The 17,766-nt window shown below is 51.2% G+C and overlaps 1 protein-coding gene across 2 annotated transcripts in view; it reads left to right on the top strand.

Moving 5' to 3' along the window:
- The window catches only part of LOC147105428 (uncharacterized), a 233,887-nt gene extending 224,255 nt beyond the window's left edge, over nucleotides 1-9,632 (top strand). For both annotated transcript variants that reach the window (XM_086011767.1, XM_086011768.1), the window contains one exon: nucleotides 9,520-9,632. In XM_086011767.1, the coding sequence (XP_085867893.1) occupies nucleotides 9,520-9,617 (98 nt within the window). In that variant the 3' untranslated portion in view covers nucleotides 9,618-9,632. The remainder of the gene's footprint in view (nucleotides 1-9,519) is intronic.
- Nucleotides 9,633-17,766: the final 8,134 nt, after the last annotated feature.

The raw sequence follows: 17,766 nt of genomic DNA, 5'->3' as shown, positions 1-17,766 counted from the left end.
TACTGCCAGTCTTGAGACTACCCTACTCCATTAAACACCTGTTGATTGTTAAGTTACAGCCTCCGTGTAGTTATTGGAAAACATCATACTCTAAGAATCACGGATCCAACATTAACCCTGAGTAGTGATCTGTACAGTTAGTCCTAGAGTAACCCTCATTCAGTAAACACCTGTTGATCATTCCCTGCAGTCTCTTGTCTGATTATTGAAGGACTCAACAACAAGATACACGGATCTAACATTGGCGACGAGCAGATTCGAACCTACCTGCAACTCTGCATCACCTCCCAGGGATTCGCTCCTGGAGAACAGTGGAAGAAGGCTGAGTCCAGAAGCACGGGCGTCGACCACGGGCAACCCCCCAGTCATCCAGTGGAGATTTGAGCATCGCAGGGGAGGCTGTCGAGCGCCAGGCTTGGCTTTCCAGTCACGGTGGTTCAGCGAAACTGGCTGGCAACAGGTACTGCGCAGACCCTTCCCGGACAGCGACGGGCTAGAGCCCGACCGAGAGGCACAGAAAAAGGCCGAGCAGCGTCGATGGGGGAGAGAGAGAGAGGGCAGAGCGCACAGGGCGCAGCCGGTGTTCAGGACCAAGCGGCATCAACGGGGGGGGAGAGGCGAGAGAGAGCAGAGCGCAGCCGGTGTTCAAGGGCCGAGCAGCGTCAACGGGGAGAGAGGGGCGCAGGAAAACCCGCAGAGCGCAGCCGGTGTTCAAGGGCCGAGCAGCGTCAACGGGGGAGAGAGGCGCGCAGAAAAACGCGAGGCGCTGCCATTGCCACGAGGACCGCAGAGAGCGGCATTGGCAGCAGCGCAGGAGCAGCGCACGAAACCCACAGGGTGTCGCCATTTGCCACGAGAACCGCCGAGAGTGGCGTTGGCAGCAGCGCAGGAGACGCCATTTTAAGCCGCAGCGGGGAAGAAAGGAAAGCGCGGGAGACGCCATTTTAAGCCACAGCGGGGAAGAAAGGAAAGCGCGGAAGAAGCCATTTTAAGCCAGTCTAACCACACCCAAAAATGCCGAAGAGTGGCAGTATCACAGCGTTCGACAATGAAGTGGAAGATTGGATGACATATGTCGAACTCATAGAAGTATACTGCAAGGCGAATGAAGTGCCAGATGACAAGAAAGCTCTGGTATTGTTGAATTCAATGGGTGCAAAAATGTATGGCTTACTGCGAAACCTAGTAACCCCAGAGAAGCCAGTAGAAAAGGATTTTGAAAACATAGTGTCAATCCTACAGGACCACTTAAACCCCACACCACTGCTGATAGCAGAAAGATTTAAGTTTCACAAAAGGAACCAGCATAAAGATGAAAGTAATGCTGAGTATTTAATGGAACTGCACAAGCTATCGAAACACTGCCAGTTTGGAACGGGACTAGCAGATACTTTAAGGGACAAGTTTGTGTGTGGGCTTCAAAGTGAAGGAACCCAGAAATGGCTTCAATCAGAAAAGGATCTTACGCTGGACAAGGCTTTCAGCATTGCAGTATCACATGAAGCAGCAGCACGGGCCGTGGCAGAGATACAACGGAGACCGCAAGAATATGGCACAAATGAAATGTCATATGGAACAGTGAAGTGCTATCGCTGCGGCAGAACAACACACGACCATAATGATTGCTGGTTCAAGGACAAAGTGTGCAGACAGTGTGGAAAAGTAGGACACATAGCAAGAGTCTGCAGGTCGGGAAAGAAAACCAGCGGCAAGAAATCTCCACAGGAGAAGTACAAGAAGGTACATAAGGTGACGGAGAGTAGTTCAGAGGAACAGAAAAGCGATACAGACTCTGGAAGCAAGGAGCTGGGTTGTCTGAAACCACATAATGTGATCAAAACGGAGGATCACCAAACTATCTGGGTCACGCTCAAGATCGCAGGAGTCCAAGTGAAAATGGAATTGGACACAGGATCAGCCCTAACAGTAATAAACCGAAGGGACTACAAGCGGCTATTCTCACATATACCCTTGAGAGATACAAAGATTGTCTTGAAGACGTACACGGGGCAAAAAGTCTACCCCAAAGGAAAAATAAGGGTGAATGTTATATATAACGGCAAGGAAACACCAAAAATGGACCTATATGTATTGCCAGATGGAGGACCACCACTACTAGGACGTGAATGGATCCGGAAGATACAGCTAGATTGGCATTCCATACAAGCACAGACTGTAGATGCCAAAAAGGATGATGACATCACACCTGGACGACTGTCAAAAATGCTAATTGACGCACAAGGAGTGTTCCAGCAGCAACCCGGAACACTAAAAGGCATAACAGCAATGGTCAAAATAGAGGAAAATGCAAGCCCAAAGTTTTTTAAGGCCAGACCGGTACCTTATGCGATCCGTCGAAGCAGAGCTGGAAGGGTTGGAACGTTCAGGAGTACTGTCCAAAGTGGACTGGAGCAAGTGGGCTACACCCATCGTTCCTGTAATGAAGAGGTCGTTGAGTAATACGCCTGGGGAACCAAAGAAGGTTCGCATCTGTGGGGACTTTAAGGTGACAGTGAACCCAGTCCTTCACACTGTACAATATCCGCTTCCGCGGATTGAAGATATTTTCGCCTCGCTATCTGGAGGGAAACGCCTCACTAAGATTGTTTTGGCCCAGGTGTACCTGCAAATGGAGGTAGAAGAAGCCTCAAAACAGTACCTCACGATCAACACTCATAAAGGTCTCTACCAATACAACCGGCTGGTGTTCGGGGTAGCATCAGCTCCGGCTATTTGGCAAAGGGCAATGGAACAAGTCCTGCAAGGGATCCCAGGGACCCAGTGTTATTTGGATGACATCCTGGTCACGGGCGAAAATGACAGTGATCACCTCACCAACCTGGAGCAGGTGCTCACTAGATTGAAGGAATATGGGCTCCGAGCTAATCGCCACAAATGTGAGTTTTTCCAGAAGCAGATCTCGTATTGTGGCCACGTTATTGATAAAGAGGGGTTACATAAGTCCCCTGAAAAGATTGAGGCAGTAGTCAAGGCTCCAGCACCGGAAAATGTGTCACAGCTGAGGTCGTTCCTCGGGCTGGTGAACTACTACCATAAGTTCTTGCCGAATTTGTCTACCGTACTACACCCACTGAACACCCTACTGCAAACGGGGGTACCATGGAAGTGGAGTGACGAATGTAAACGAGCTTTCCAGAAGAGCAAAGCATTGATCACATCAAAAGAGGTGTTGGCTCATTTCAACCCAGCACTACCAATTTGGTTGGCGTGTGATGCATCACCCTATGGCATTGGACGGGTGCTGTCGCACAAATTCCCGGACGGCTCGGAGAGGCCAGTAGCCTTTGCGTCTCGGTCACTAACCTCAGCCGAGCGTAACTACGCTCAGATTGACAGGGAGGCCCTCAGCCTAGTGTGGGGAGTGAAAAAGTTCAATCACTATCTGCACGGGCAGAAGTTCACCTTGCTGACTGACCACCAACCACTTGTCTCCATCTTTAATCCAAAGAAGGGCGTTCCGGTGATGACTGCGCAACGGCTACAAAGATGGTCCCTTTTTCTAGGGGCGCACCAATATGAAATCGAGTATAAGGGCACGAAACAGCATGGAAACGCTGATGGGCTATCACGCCTGCCACTGCCTACTGCAGAGGAAGCACCAGCAGTGGATCCAGTCGAAATATTTCATTCGACTATAATTAAATGCTTGCCAGTAACTAACACTGGTATAGAGAAGGAGACCCGAAATGACCCGACACTCTCTCGGGTATATGATTTGACGGTGAAGGGATGGCCAGCACATGGCGACTCACTGTTGCCAGCATTCTCATCCAGAAGAGAACAGCTGTCAGTATGCCAGTGAATCTTGATGTGTGGATCCCGAGTGGTAATTCCACCCAAGTTAAGGGAGAGAGTGCTCAATGAGCTTCACGAAGGTCATCTGGGAGGGGTGAAAATGAAAAGCCTTGCTAGGGCTTATGTGTGGTGGCCGGGGATCGATCAGCAAATCGAGGACCTAACAAAGAGCTGCTCAGGATGCCAGAAGGTCCAAAATGCACCACCACATGCCCCTCTACACCCATGGGAGTGGCCCTCATCTCCATGGCAACGGGTGCATATTGATTTTGCTGGTTCATTCATGGACTCAATGTTTTTAATAGCCGTGGATGCGCACTCGAAATGGCCTGAGGTGATCAAAATGTCCTCCACCACCACGGAGAAAACTATTGCAGTCCTACGGACCATTTTTGCCAGGAACGGCTTGCCAGAGCAGATTTGCTCTGATAACGGACCACAGTTTGTGTCCGAAGAGTTTCGAAGATTTATGAAAAGGAATGGGGTAAGGCGTTACACATCCGCCCCGTATCATCCAGCCACAAATGGATTGGCTGAGAGGTTCGTACAAACCTTTCAGAAGGCAATAAAGGCTATGTACAATGACAACATTCCGCTGCAGCACAAGGTGGACAATTTCCTGTTCACCTACTGGAATGCGACACATGCAGTCACCAACCAGGCCCCAGCCATGATGTTCTTTAACCGAAGGTTGAGATCTCATCTGGATTTGCTCAGACCAAATGTACGAAGAGATGTTGAGAATAAGCAATTCCAGCACATCAATGAGAAGCCGACAAGGAGCTTCAATGTAGGGCAACCAGTCTTGGCCCGCGACTACCGAACAGAGAAATGGCAACCAGGAACGATATGCACATGGCAGGGGCCACGAATGTACACAGTGGATGTTGGGGAGAACATTGTGAGACGCCATGCTGACCAGATCCTAGAGTCACAGGAACGAGTCAACCCCATGTCTCGGCGATACGTACCTGGTGAGGAACCCGACGTACAGGTCGCATCTACCTCAGAAACAATAGCATTGGAAGCTGATGAATCAACTGACGACAGTGTGCTAGAATCGCCTCCGCACCAAGAGCAAGACACTCGGGAAAGGCGCTATCCAGAAAGGATCAGGAAGCCTCCCCAAAGACTGAATTTATAAATAGACTATTTTCAGCTAATGTTGCATGTTAAAAGTGTTAATTGTAATTAGTTGATATTTAATTGTTAAATGAGTGTTATGGTACTGTTAATCTAAAAGGGGAGGAATTGTAATGTATGTAACTTTAAGGGGAGAACTACTTTTTACAGCTCCTGTATACTGTAGTACCGGCAGTGACCACACCTGTATATAAACCCTGAGTAGTGATCTGTATAGTTAGTTCTAGAGTAACCCTCATTCAGTAAACACCTGTTGATCGTTCCCTGCAGTCTTTTGTCTGATTATTGAAGGACACAACAACAAGATACACGGATCTAACAGTTCCATGGCAAAACTGGCAGATTACAACAGGGCAACGCTGAGTACTTGGGAAAGCAGAAATGAATCAGAACCAGTCAGTTCAGACTTTTAAAGGGCAGGTTGTGCTTACCCAACCTTTATATAAATGATGAAGTAATTAACAGATATGTGCATACTCTCAATATCATATCAGCTTGAGACAATGAGGGGCATCGTTTGCGCAATTCAGGTGTTTGTAAGTTGTGAATTCTGTTGAATGTTGTATTTTTTGAAACTATTCACTGGTTTCCATTCAGCATTGACACACGTTCAAACATTCTGATCCCATTCTCATGTTCACTGTTCCGAACTCTCATGTCCCAAGATAGTTTCATTATGATGAGCTCTGAATTGCAAACATTTTGCAAACTTACAGCAGCTAATGAGGCCATTCAGCCCATTGTGCCTGGGCCTGCTCTTGGTTAGAACAATCTAAAACTAATCCCACTGTCCCGTTCTCAGCACAAGTGCACAGATCAGAATCCGGTCCATTCCAGATCAGAATCCGGTCCATTCCAGATCAGAATCAGGTCCATTGCAGTCAGATACGGGGGAATATATAATGGGAAATAAGGAAATGGCAGATCAACTAAATGCATACTTTGGGTCAGTCTTTACGAAGGAAGACACAAAAAACCTCCCTGGGATATCGGGAAAAATAGGGACATTGGCAAAGGAGGAACTGACGCAAATCAATATCTCTAAGGATATGGTGTTAAGGAAGCTAAAGGGATTGAAGGTGGACAAATCCCCAGGGCCTGATAACATGCATCCTAGGGTACTGAAGGAGGTGGCCCTAGAGATAGCGGATGCACTAAGGATGATTTTTCAGAATTCATTAGACTCGGGAACAGTGCCGATGGATTGGAGGGTAGCTAACGTTACCCCACTATTCAAAAAGGGGGGTAGGGAAAAAGCAGGTAATTACAGACCTGTAAGCCTTACATCAGTTGTGGGCAAAATGCTGGAGTCCATCATTAAGGATGAAATAGCGGAGCACTTAGCAAATGGGGACAGGATAGGACAGAGTCAACATGGATTTACAAAGGGTAAATCGTGCTTGACTAATCTATTGGAATTTTTTGAGGGAGTAACTGGTAGAATAGATGGGGGAGAGCCAGTAGATGTGGTGTACCTGGACTTCCAAAAGGCCTTCGATAAGGTCCCACATAAAAGATTAGCATGGAAAATTGAGGCTCATGGGATAAAGGGGAAAGTTTTGGCGTGGATAGGGAACTGGCTGTCAGATAGAAAACAGAGAGTTGGAATAAACGGCTCATTTTCTGAATGGCAGGCAGTAACAAGTGGGGTACCACAGGGATCTGTCCTGGGCCCCCAGCTGTTCACAATTTACATTAATGACCTGGATCAGGGAGTCGGATGCAGCATTTCCAAATTTGCAGACGACACTAAACTAGGAGGTGGGGTGGGCTCAGAGGAAGAGACCAGGAAGCTCCAGAGCGATTTGGACAGACTGGGCGATTGGGCGGATAAATGGCAGATGCACTATAATGTGGACAAGTGCGAAGTTATCCACCTTGGGTGCAGGAACGGGAGGGCAAATTATTATTTAAATGGCAATAGATTGGGAGAGGGGGAAGTACAGAGAGACCTGGGTGTTCTTGTACACCAGTCACTGAAGGCGAGCATGCAGGTGCAACAGGCGGTCAAGAAGGCAAACGGTATGCTGGCCTTCATAGCAAAAGGGTTAGAATACAGGAACAGGGATACCTTGCTGCAGCTGTACAGGGCACTGGTGAGACCACACCTCGAGTACTGTGTACAGTTTTGGTCGCCTCATCTGAGGAAGGATGTTCTTGCCATGGAGGGGGTGCAGCGGCGATTCACCAGGCTGATACCAGGAATGGCGGGAATGACCTATGAGGAGAGACTATGTAGTTTAGGGATGTACACACTGGAGTTTAGAAGATTGAGAGGGGACCTCATAGAAGTGTATAAAATTCTGACAGGTCTAGACAGACTGGATGCAGAAGGAATGTTTCCCTTGGTGGGTGAAAACAGAACTAGAGGACATAATTTAAGGATAAGGGCTAAACCATTTAGGACAGAGATGAGGGGGAATTTCTTCACTCAGAGAGTGGTGAACCTGTGGAACTCATTGCCACAGAGGGCAGTGTACGCCAGCTCATTAAATATATTTAAGAGGGAATTAGATATATTTCTACGGGCAAAAGGGGTTAAGGGTTACGGAGAGAAGGCGGGGACGGGATACTGAATTAAAGGATCAGCCATGATCTCATTAAATGGCGGAGCAGGCACGAAGGGCCGAATGGCCTACTCCTGCTCCTATCTTCTATGTATCTATGTATGTAGAATCAGGTCCATTCCAGATCAGAATCAGGTCCATTCCAGATCTGAATTGGTTCCATTCCAGATCAGAATCAGGTACATTCCAGATCTGAATCGGGTCCATTCCAGATCTGAATTGAGGACGTAACAAACAGGGTGGATAAAGGGGAACCAGTGTATGTTGTGTATTTGGACTTCCAAAAGGCATTTGACGAGGTGCCACACAAAAGATTACTGCACAAGATAAAAAATCACGGGATTGGAGGTAATTTTCTGGCATGGGTGGAAGATTGGCTATCTAACAGAAAACAGAGAGTTGGAATAAATGGTTCATTCTCGGGTTGGCAATCAGCGACGAGTGGTGTTCCGCAGGGGTCAGTGCTGGGACCCCAACTCTTTACAATCTATATTAACGATTTGGAGGAAGGGACCGAGTGCAACGTATCCAAGTTTGCCGACGATACAAAGATGGGAGGGAAAGCAGTGAGTGAGGAGGACATAAAAAAACCTGCAAGGGGACATAGACAGGCTAAGTGAGTGGGCAGAAATTTGGCAGATGGAATATAATGTTGGAAAGTGTGAGGTTATGCACTTTGGCAGAAAAAACCAAAGAGCAAGTTATTATCTAAATGGAAAGAAACTGCAAGGTGCTACAGTACAAAGGGATCTGGGGGTCCTGGTGCATGAAACACAGAAGGTTAGTATGCAGGTACAGCAGGTGATCAGGAAGGCCAATGGAATCTTGGCTTTTATTGCAAGGGGGATGGAGTATAAAAGCAGGGAAGTCTTGCTTCAGTTATACAGGGTACTGGTGAGGCCACACCTGGAATACTGCGTACAGTTTTGGTTTCCATATTTAAGAAAAGATATACTTGCTCTCGAAGCAGTTCAGAGAAGGTCCACTTGGTTGATTCCGGAGATGAGGGGTTTGACTTATGAGGAAAGGTTGAGTAGGTTGGGCCTCTACTCATTGGAATTCAGAAGAATGAGAGGTGATCTTATCGAAACATATAAGATTGTGAGGGGGCTTGATCGGGTGGATGCAGTGAGGATGTTTCCACTGATGGGTGAGACTAGAACTAGGAGGCATAATCTTAGAATAAGGGGCTGCCCTTTCAAAACTGAGATGAGGAGAAACTTCTTCACTCAGAGGGTAGTAAATCTAGGGAATTTGCTACCCCAGAGAGCTGTGGAAGCTGCGACATTAAATAAATTTAAAACGGAGATAGACAGTTTCCTAGCTGATAAGGGAATTAGGGGTTACGGGGAGAGGGCAGGGAAGTGGACGTGAGTCTAGGTTCGGATCAGCCATGATCCTATTGAATGGTGGAGCAGGCCCGAGGGGCCGTATGGCCTACTCCTGCTCCTACTTTTTATGTTCTTATGAATCGGGTCCATTCCAGATCAGAATCCGGTCCATTCCAGATCCGAATCAGGTCCATTCCAGATCCGAATCAGGTACTTTTCAAGGCTGAATCACATTGCTGACCCACATAAGTTTATGATGACATGCCCTTAATCTACTTTCGCTTACAAGAATATCCTGACAGATGAACCATTTTTCAATTCAACCAACATCATAATTCCGTCCCCTTTTTCCAGTGTCTGCTGCTGTCATCTTCTGGAAGTTCCGATCAACAAACTCTTGCATCTGGCTGACACGACAAGGAAATGTTGACAAACAAGTGTATTTGGGAATGAAAAAGGGGAAAGGTGGTGGGAGTAACAGAAGTGAATTAACGCAGGATCTGTCGCCTCTGAATTTTGGAAAAAGTAATGAGGAAGTGATAGTGTGACAATTGGATTTCATGCACTGTTAGTACAATCTATCAGACATGGTTTTGTCATTGTTGATCCCAGTTTAGGAAAATAAAGTTCTTCATAATCAGATTAAACTTATTGTCTTAAAGGGAAATGTTCAATTCAGGCAGGAGCTGATAAAGAAAAAAAGCCGAACGTTGGAGGCGGTTGTTTGCTGTTTCATCTTGTTCAGTGGATTGTTAAATAAACATTAACTGTTGCACACGGACTCTTGTATTCCTGAATGGGGAGAGGGGGAGGGGAGGGAATGGGGAGAGGGGGCGAGGGGGAGGGAATAGGGGGAGAGGGGGCGAGGGGGAGGGAATAGGGGGAGAGGGGGCGAGGGGGAGGGAATAGGGGGAGAGGGGGAGGGGAGGGAATGGGGAAGGGAGGGAGGGAATGGGGAGAGGGGGGGAGGGGAGGGGAGGGAATGGGGGGAGAGGGGGAGGAGCAGAGAGGGGGCGAGGGGGGGGAATGGGGAGAGCGGGGGAGGGAATGGGGAGAGGGGGAGAGGAGGGAATGGGGAAGGGAGGGAATGGGGAGAGGGGGCGGGAATGGGGGGCGAGGGGGGGAATGGGGAGAGGGGGGCGAGGGGGCGAGGGGGAGGGAATGGGGAGAAGGGGAGGGAATGGGGAGAGGGGGAGGGAATGGGGAGAGGGGGAGGGAATGGGGGGACGGGGAGGGAAAGGGGAGAATGGGGAGAGGGGGAGAATGGGGAGAGGGGGCGAGGGGGAGCGAAGGGGGAGGGAATGGGGGAGAGGCGGAGGGAAGTGGGAGAGCGGGGAGAGGGGGAGGGAATGAAACATAGAAGATAGGAGCAGGAGTACGCCATTCGGCCCTTCGAGCCTGCTCCGCCATTCAATGAGATCATGGCAGATCATCCAAATTCAGTACCCTGTCCCTGCCTTCTCCCCATATCCCTTGATCCCTTTAGCCTTAAGAAATATATCCAACTCTTTTTTGAATATATTTAATGAACTGGCCTCCACTGCCCTCTGTGGCACAGAATTCCACAGGTTCACCACCCTCTGGGTGAAGAAATTCCTCCTCATTTCAGTCCTAAATGGCTTACCCCTTATCCTTAGACTATGACTCCTGGTTCTGGACTCCCCAGCCATCATAAACATCTTTCCTGCATCTAGTCTGTCCAGGCCTGACAGAATTTTATAGGTTTCGATGAGATCCCCTCTCAATCTTCTAAACTCCAGTGAGTATAATCCCAATCGACACAATCTCTCCTCATATGTCATTCCTGCCATCCCAGGTATCAGCCTGGTGAATCTTCGCAGCACTCCTTCCATGGCAAGAACGTCCTTCCTCAGGTAAGGCGACCAAAACGGCACACAATTCTCAAGGTGTGGTCTCACCAAGGCCCTGTACAACTGTAGCAAGACATCCTTATTCCTGTACTCGAACCCTCTTGCTACGAAGGCCAGCATACCATTTGCCTTCTTAACCGCCTGCTGCACCTGCATGCTTACCTTCAGCGACTGGTGCACAAGAACACCCAGGTCTCTTTGCACTTCCCCTTCTCCTAATCTATTGCCATTCAAATAATAATCTGCTTTCCTGTTTTTGCCACCAAAGTGGATAACCTTGTGGCATACCGATCACAGAACGGACACAATCCGCTTTCCGGTACATAGACTATAAATCAGGCATCATGCCTTTAAGAAGGATCACACCTTTAAGAAACTCGATCTGCAACACAGTTAAGCCCAGAGCGGGGGAGGAGCAGTCGAAGCTGTGCACTGATGAAAGAGAGTTGTACTTTGTGTAGTCTCTCACTCCATTTTGTGTTCAGCATGCAGCCTCAACAATTAAACCTTTTCTGTTGAACCTCTCCGAGTTCAGTATTTTTCACTAGGAGTACGTAGACTCCTACATTGGTGACCCCGACGCTCAGGACGACTCCTAAGCGTAACCATGGCTGACACAAACACAGTTTCTGTTAAGCTGCCGGAGTTCTGGGAGAACCTGGCCACCGCCTGGTTCCTTCAAGCCGAATCGCAATTCCGACTCCGCGGCATCACCGCCGACGCAACGATGTACGACTACCTCCTCGCCTCCCTGGGCAGCTCCACAATCACGAAAGTCTGGACAACACTACAAAACTCTCCGAAGGAAGGCAAGTACGCACATCTGAAGGCCGCGCTCATCAAAAAATTCACAGCCTGCCAATTCGTGCGCAACTGCCACCTCCTCGACCTCCCGGGCCTCGGTGACTCCACGCCGTCAGACTTGCTCTCATACATGCTTGCTCTGACCGACGAGAAACTGCCCGGCTCCCTCTTCCGCATGCTGTTTATCCGCCAACTACCTCCCAGCATCCGCCCGGCGATCGTGGCGTCCAGCCTCACGGACCTCGAGGCCCTGGCCGACGAAGCCGATAAGCTCCTGTCCGCCAGCTCCAACCACGCCGTCACCCCCAACCTGGCCTCCGCAGCGTCGGCGTGCACTCCACCCTCTATCGCGCGGCCACACAGCTCTGCCACAAGGCCCCCCAGGCCCCCACGTCCCCCAAGCCCTCCGACCCAGGGCTACTGCTACTTCCATACCCGGTTCGGCGCACGGGCACGCCGCTGCAGCCATCCCTGCACGTTTCCAACCACCCCCACACCGGCCTACACGATGGCCGTGGGGCAAGCAGGCGCGCTGCTGTACGTTACGGACAGCACCTCCGGACGCCGTTTCCTATGCGACACGGGCGCGCAGCGCAGCATCATCTCAGCGTCCGCCCTCGAGATCCAGCGAGGCGGCCGCGGCCCTGCGCTGGCTGCCGCCAACAGCACCGACATCCGGACGTACGGCACCCGCACCGTCACCATCGACCTCGCAGGCCGCCGCTAAAACTGGGAGTTTATCACCGCCAAGGTGCTCTCCCCGCTCCTCGGTGCGGATTTCCTGTGCGCCCATGGCCTGTTGGTCGACATGCCTCGGCACCGCCTCGTGGACATGAACACCATGTCACCTGTCCCGGGCGCCATGGCCCCCCCAACCCGCCGCAATGGCGTGGCAGTGCCGCGCCCGCTCAACGGACGACTACTCAGCACTCCTGGCTGAGTTACCAGCCCTCACCAACCCGAACTTCTCCGCGAAGGTTGCTAAGCATGGGGTAGAACACTTCATCCCCACCACAGGCCCACCGGTGTATGCCCACGCCCGCAGGCTGGACCCGGCCAAGCTGGAGATCGCGCAGGCCGAGTTCGCCACAATGGAACAGCTTGGCATCATCCACTGCTCCAACTGCCCCTGGGCCTCCCCACTCCACATCGCCACCAAACCCGATGGGGGATGGCGCCCCTGCGGGGACTACCGGCGCCGAAGCAACGCCACCACGCCGGATTGGTACCCCATACCGCACATTCAAGACTTCTCGGCTAGACTGGCCGGCCACTCAGTCTTCTCCAAAGTCGACCTGGTGTGCGGTTACCATCAGGTGCCAGTCTACCCCACGGACGTTCCCAAGACGGCCATAATCACCCCTTTTGGGCTATTCGAGCCTCAAAAACGCGGCCCAGGCCTTCCAGCAGCTCATGGACTCGGTCCTCCGGGACCTGAAGTTCCTCTTTGTCTACCTGGATGACATCCTGGTAGCTAGTTCCTCCAAGCAGGAACACATCGAGCACCTCTGCACCCTGTTCCAGCAGCTCAGTGAGCATGGGCTCATCATCAGCCCAGCCAAGTGCCAATTCGGCCTCAGCAGGATCGAATTCCTCGGCCACCACATCACGCAGGACAGAGCCATTCCCCTGCCCGCCAAGGTGCAAGCCGTCCAGCAGTTCCCCTGGCCTACCACCATCAAAGTCCTCCAGGAGTTCTTGGGGATGATCAACTTTTACAACCGCTTCATTCCCGGAGCGGCCTCGCTCATGCGGCCCCTATACGAAGCCCTCCGGGGTAAGAAAGACAGAATGGCGATCGAGTGGTCGGCGGACATGTTGACCGCTTTCGACTCGACCAAAAAGGCGCTCGCCGATGCCACCATGCTCGCTCACCCACAGCCCAACGCCAGGGTGGCCCTCACCACGGAAGCCTCCGACCACGCAGTCGGCGCCGTGTACGAACAGTGGGTCGACGGGGCCTGGCAACCGCTGGCCTTTTTCAGCCGCCAACTGCGCCCCCGGAGGCCAAATACAGCGCCTTTGACCGCGAGCTCCTCGCACTGTACCTGGCTGTCCGCCATTTTAGATTTCTTATGGAGGGCCGCCCCTTCACCGCATTTGTCGACCACAGACCCCTGACATTCGCGATGGCGAAATCTGCGGACCCGTGGTCAGCCAGGCAACAACGCCAGCTCGCCGCGGTGTCCGAATTCACCACGGACATCCGGCACATCTCCGGTCGAGACAACGTGGTGGCCGACTGCCTATCCCGCCCCGCCGTCCACGGTGCCCACCTGGCAGGGGACTATGCTCAACTGGCAGCGGAGCAACGCACCGACCCCGATCTGCTCTCTGCGCCCACAACCCTCCCAGGGCTGTGACTGACCGACGTCGCCTGCGGCCCGTCCGCCATCACAGTCAAATGCGACACCTCCTTGGCGCAACCCCGCCCCGTAGTCCCGGCGTCCTGGCGAAAACGGGTGTTCGACATTGTTCACGGCCTCTCACACCCCGGCACCCGCGCGTCCATTAGACTGGTGGCCAACCGATTTGTCTGGCGCGGCCTGTGCAAACATGTGCGCGTCTGGGCCAGATCCTGCACAGCTTGCCAGCGTGCAAAAATCCACCAACATGTCAAAGCCCCACTCGAGGAGTTCACCGTGCCAGAAAGAAGGTTCGACCACGTCCACATTGACCTCGTCGGCCCCCTGCCACCATCACAAGGTCACACGCACCTGCTGACAATCGTGGACCGTACCACCCGCTGGCCCGAGGCCATTCTACTGACGTCCACCACCACCGCCGACATCGCGAGGGCGTTCATCAGTACCTGGGTTGCTCGGTTCGGCGTCCCCTCCAACATGACGTCGGATAGAGGCCCGCAGTTCACCTCTGATCTGTGGGCCGCCATCGCCCGAAACCTCGGGGTGGCCGTTCACCGCACCACGGCTTACCACCCCCAAGCCAACGGACTGTGTGAGCGATTCCACAGGTCCATGAAGGCGTCCCTCCGCGCCAGCCTCGAGGATGAGGCTTGGATCGACCACCTCCCGTGGGTGCTACTCGGCCTACGCTCCGCGGTCAAGGAAGACCTGCAAGCCTCGGTGGCGGAACTCGTGTACGGCCAGCCGCTGCACGTACCTGGAGAGTTCCTGCCCACCGCCACGACCCCCTGGTCGGCTGACCAGCAACGCCGCGCTTTCACCAACCGAGCACAACAGTTCACTCCGGTACCAACCGGCCGGCACGGCGAACCAGCAACCCGCGTACCACCTAGCCTGCACATGGCCAAATTTGGTTTTGTGCACCATGACGCCCACCGAGGACCTCTACGGCCCCCATACGACGGACCCTACAAGATACTCCAGACGGGGAACAAGTACTTCCTCCTCGAAGTGGGCGGCAGAACTGACAAGGTGCCGGTCGACCGGCTCAAGCTGGTGCATCTAGAGCCTGATGAAGCCGTTCAAGTGGGCCAACCCCCACCGCGGGGCAGACCGGCTAAGAGCCTGATGCGTCTGACCGCCCCGCTCCCGACACCAACCGCCAAGAGCCGTTCCGGCCGTGTCATCAAGCCGCCATGCCAGTTCGTACACTCCCTACTAGCGGATTCTGGGGGGAGCTGTGTGGCGTACCGATCACAGAACGGACACAATCCGCTTTCCGGTACATAGACTATAAATCAGGCATCATGCCTTTAAGAAGGATCACACCTTTAAGAAACTCGATCTGCAACATAGTTAAGCCCAGAGCGGGGGAGGAGCAGTCGAAGCTGTGCACTGATGAAAGGCAGTCGGACTTGGTGTAGTCTCTGACTCCATTTTGTGTTCAGCATGCAGCCTCAACAATTAAACCTTTTCTGTTGAACCTCTCCGAGTACTGGAGTTTCATTACATCCTCCTCACAGCTTACCCTCCCACCCAGCTTTGTGTCATCTGCAAATTTGGAGATATTACATCCAATTCCCTCGTCCAGATCATTAATATATATTGTGAATGGGAGGGAAAGGGGAGAGGGGGAGGGAATGGGGAGAGGGGGAGGGGGGGAGGGAATGGGGAGAGGGGGAGTGAATGGGGGGAGGGGGAGGGAATGGGGGAGGGAATGGGGAGAGGGGGAGGGGGAGGGGGAGGGAATGGGGAGAGGGGGAGGGAATGGGGGGAGGGAGAGGGGGAGGGGAGGGAATAGGGAGAGGGAGGGGAGAGAGGGAGGGGGGAGGGGAGGGACAGGGATAGGGGGGAGAGAAGGGGAGAGGAGAAGTGGAGGGATGGGTAGAAGGGGGAGGGGAGAAGGGGAGAGAGGGAAGGGGAGAGGGAGAGGGGGGAATGGGGGAGGGGGAGGGGAGGGAGAGGGGAAGCGGAGATGGGGGAGAGGGGAAGGGGAGAGGGGAAGGGAGAGGGAAGGGGGAGAGGGGAGTGAGGGAAGGGGAGAGGGGAGAGGGAAAGAGGAGAGGGGAAGGGGGAGAGGGGAGTGAGGGAAGGGGGAGAGGGGAAGGGGGAGAGGGGAGAGAGGGAAGGGGAGAGGGGGAAGGGGTAGAGGGGAGAAGGGGAAGGTGGAGAGGGGGGGGGATGGGGAAGGGGGGAGAGGGGAAGGGGGAGAGGGGAGGGGGGAAGGGGGGATGGGGGAGAGGGGAAGGGGAGAGGGGAAGGGGAGAGGAGGAGAGGAGGTGGGGAAGGGGGGAGAGGAGGAGAGGGGAGAGGAGGAGGGGAAGGGGGGAGAGGGAAGGGGGAGATGAGGAAGGGGGGAGAGGTGGAGGGGGGAAGGGGGAGAGGGGAAGGGGAGAGGGGAAAGGGGAAGGGAAGGGGTGAAGGGGAGAGGGGAAGGGGAGTGAGGGGAAGGGGAGAGGGGATTGGGTTAGAGAGGGAAGGGAGCAGTGGGTCGAAGGGGAAGGTGAGAAGGGAAGGGAAGGTGAGGGGAAGGGGGACTGGGAAGGGGAAGGGGAAGTGGGAGAGTGGACGGGGAGAGGGGAAGGGGGAGAGGAGGGGAGGGGAAGGGGAGGAGTAGTTGGGTAGAGGAATGGTGACGGAGGAGAGGTGAAGATGAGAAGTAGGTGAAGTGGTAAGGATAGGGGAATGTGTAGAGGGAAGGTTTGAAGATGGAGGAATTGGAGAAATGGAGGAGTGTGAAGGGGTAGTGGAAGGTGATAGGGGAAATTGTTGAGACTGGGAAAGGGTTGATATAGATTTGTATCGTTTAATTTTATATTTGATTAGTGAAGTTTATAGTGTGAGTTTGCTTAAATATATTGTAACCTTTTTATATTGCTATATTGTGTCATTCTAGTGTTATCTGTATAATTTTCATTTTTAACTTTTCTGTAGTACATTCTGATCTTTAGATTGTCTTTACTGTACTTTATATTGTAACTTTTCTCTTTTCAATTCTTCTATCTGTCATTTTGATCTTTTCAATTTACTTTCTATTATACTTTCATCTTTTCTACTTTACTATTACTGTAATTCACTATTAATTTATCTTGAATATTTACTTTTCCTGTTCTTATCTACTTTTACTAATTTTCACTCTTTTAACTTTCTTATCTTTCCTTCTTCTAATTTCTATTTTCTTTTAATACTATTCACTTTAATCTTTTCCTTTATTCTCTTTCATTTTCTATATTAATTTTTCTTTTTCCTTTTCTATTTTACTTTTTTCTTTTTCCTCTTTCATTTCTCTTTACATTTCCTCTTTCAATTTTCCTATTTTCCTTTCCATTTTCTCCTTTCTACTTTTTTCAATTTTCCTCTTTCTCCTTCCTCTTTTCTCTATTCTTATCCTTTCCTTTTATCTTTTCTCTTTCCTTTTCTTCTTTTTACCTTTTCTCTCTTTTCCTTTTTCTACTTTTCCTCTTTTCTTTTCCTCTCTTTCCTTTCTCTTTTATTTCACTCTTTCTCTTTCTTTTCCTTTTCTCTTTTCCTCTTTCTATTTCCTTTTTCTCTTTTTCCTTTTCTCATTTCCCTTTTCCTATTCTTCCTTTACTTCTCTTTTCCTTTTTCTCTATTCCTCTTTCCTTTTCTCTCTTTTCTTTTTCTCTCTTCCTTTTTCCTTTTTTTCTATTTTCTCTTATTCTTTTTCTCTTTCCTTTCTCTTTTCCTTTTTCCTTCTCTTTATCCTTCTTCTCTTTTCCTATTTCTCTTCTTCTCTATTCCTTCTTTCCTCTTTTCCTTTTCTCTCTTTTTCCTTTTTCTCTCTTTCCTCTTTTCCTTTTTCTTTTCCTTCTTCTTCTTTCTCTTTCCTTTTTCTCTTTCCCTTTTT

This window comes from Somniosus microcephalus, chromosome 18 (genome assembly GCF_052327205.1).
Source record: "Somniosus microcephalus isolate GS21.2 chromosome 18, FLI_Smic_1.0, whole genome shotgun sequence".
NCBI lineage: Eukaryota > Metazoa > Chordata > Chondrichthyes > Squaliformes > Somniosidae > Somniosus > Somniosus microcephalus.
The sequence above is the reverse complement of the archived record's forward strand: the minus strand, read 5'-3'. Positions and strand labels throughout refer to the sequence as shown.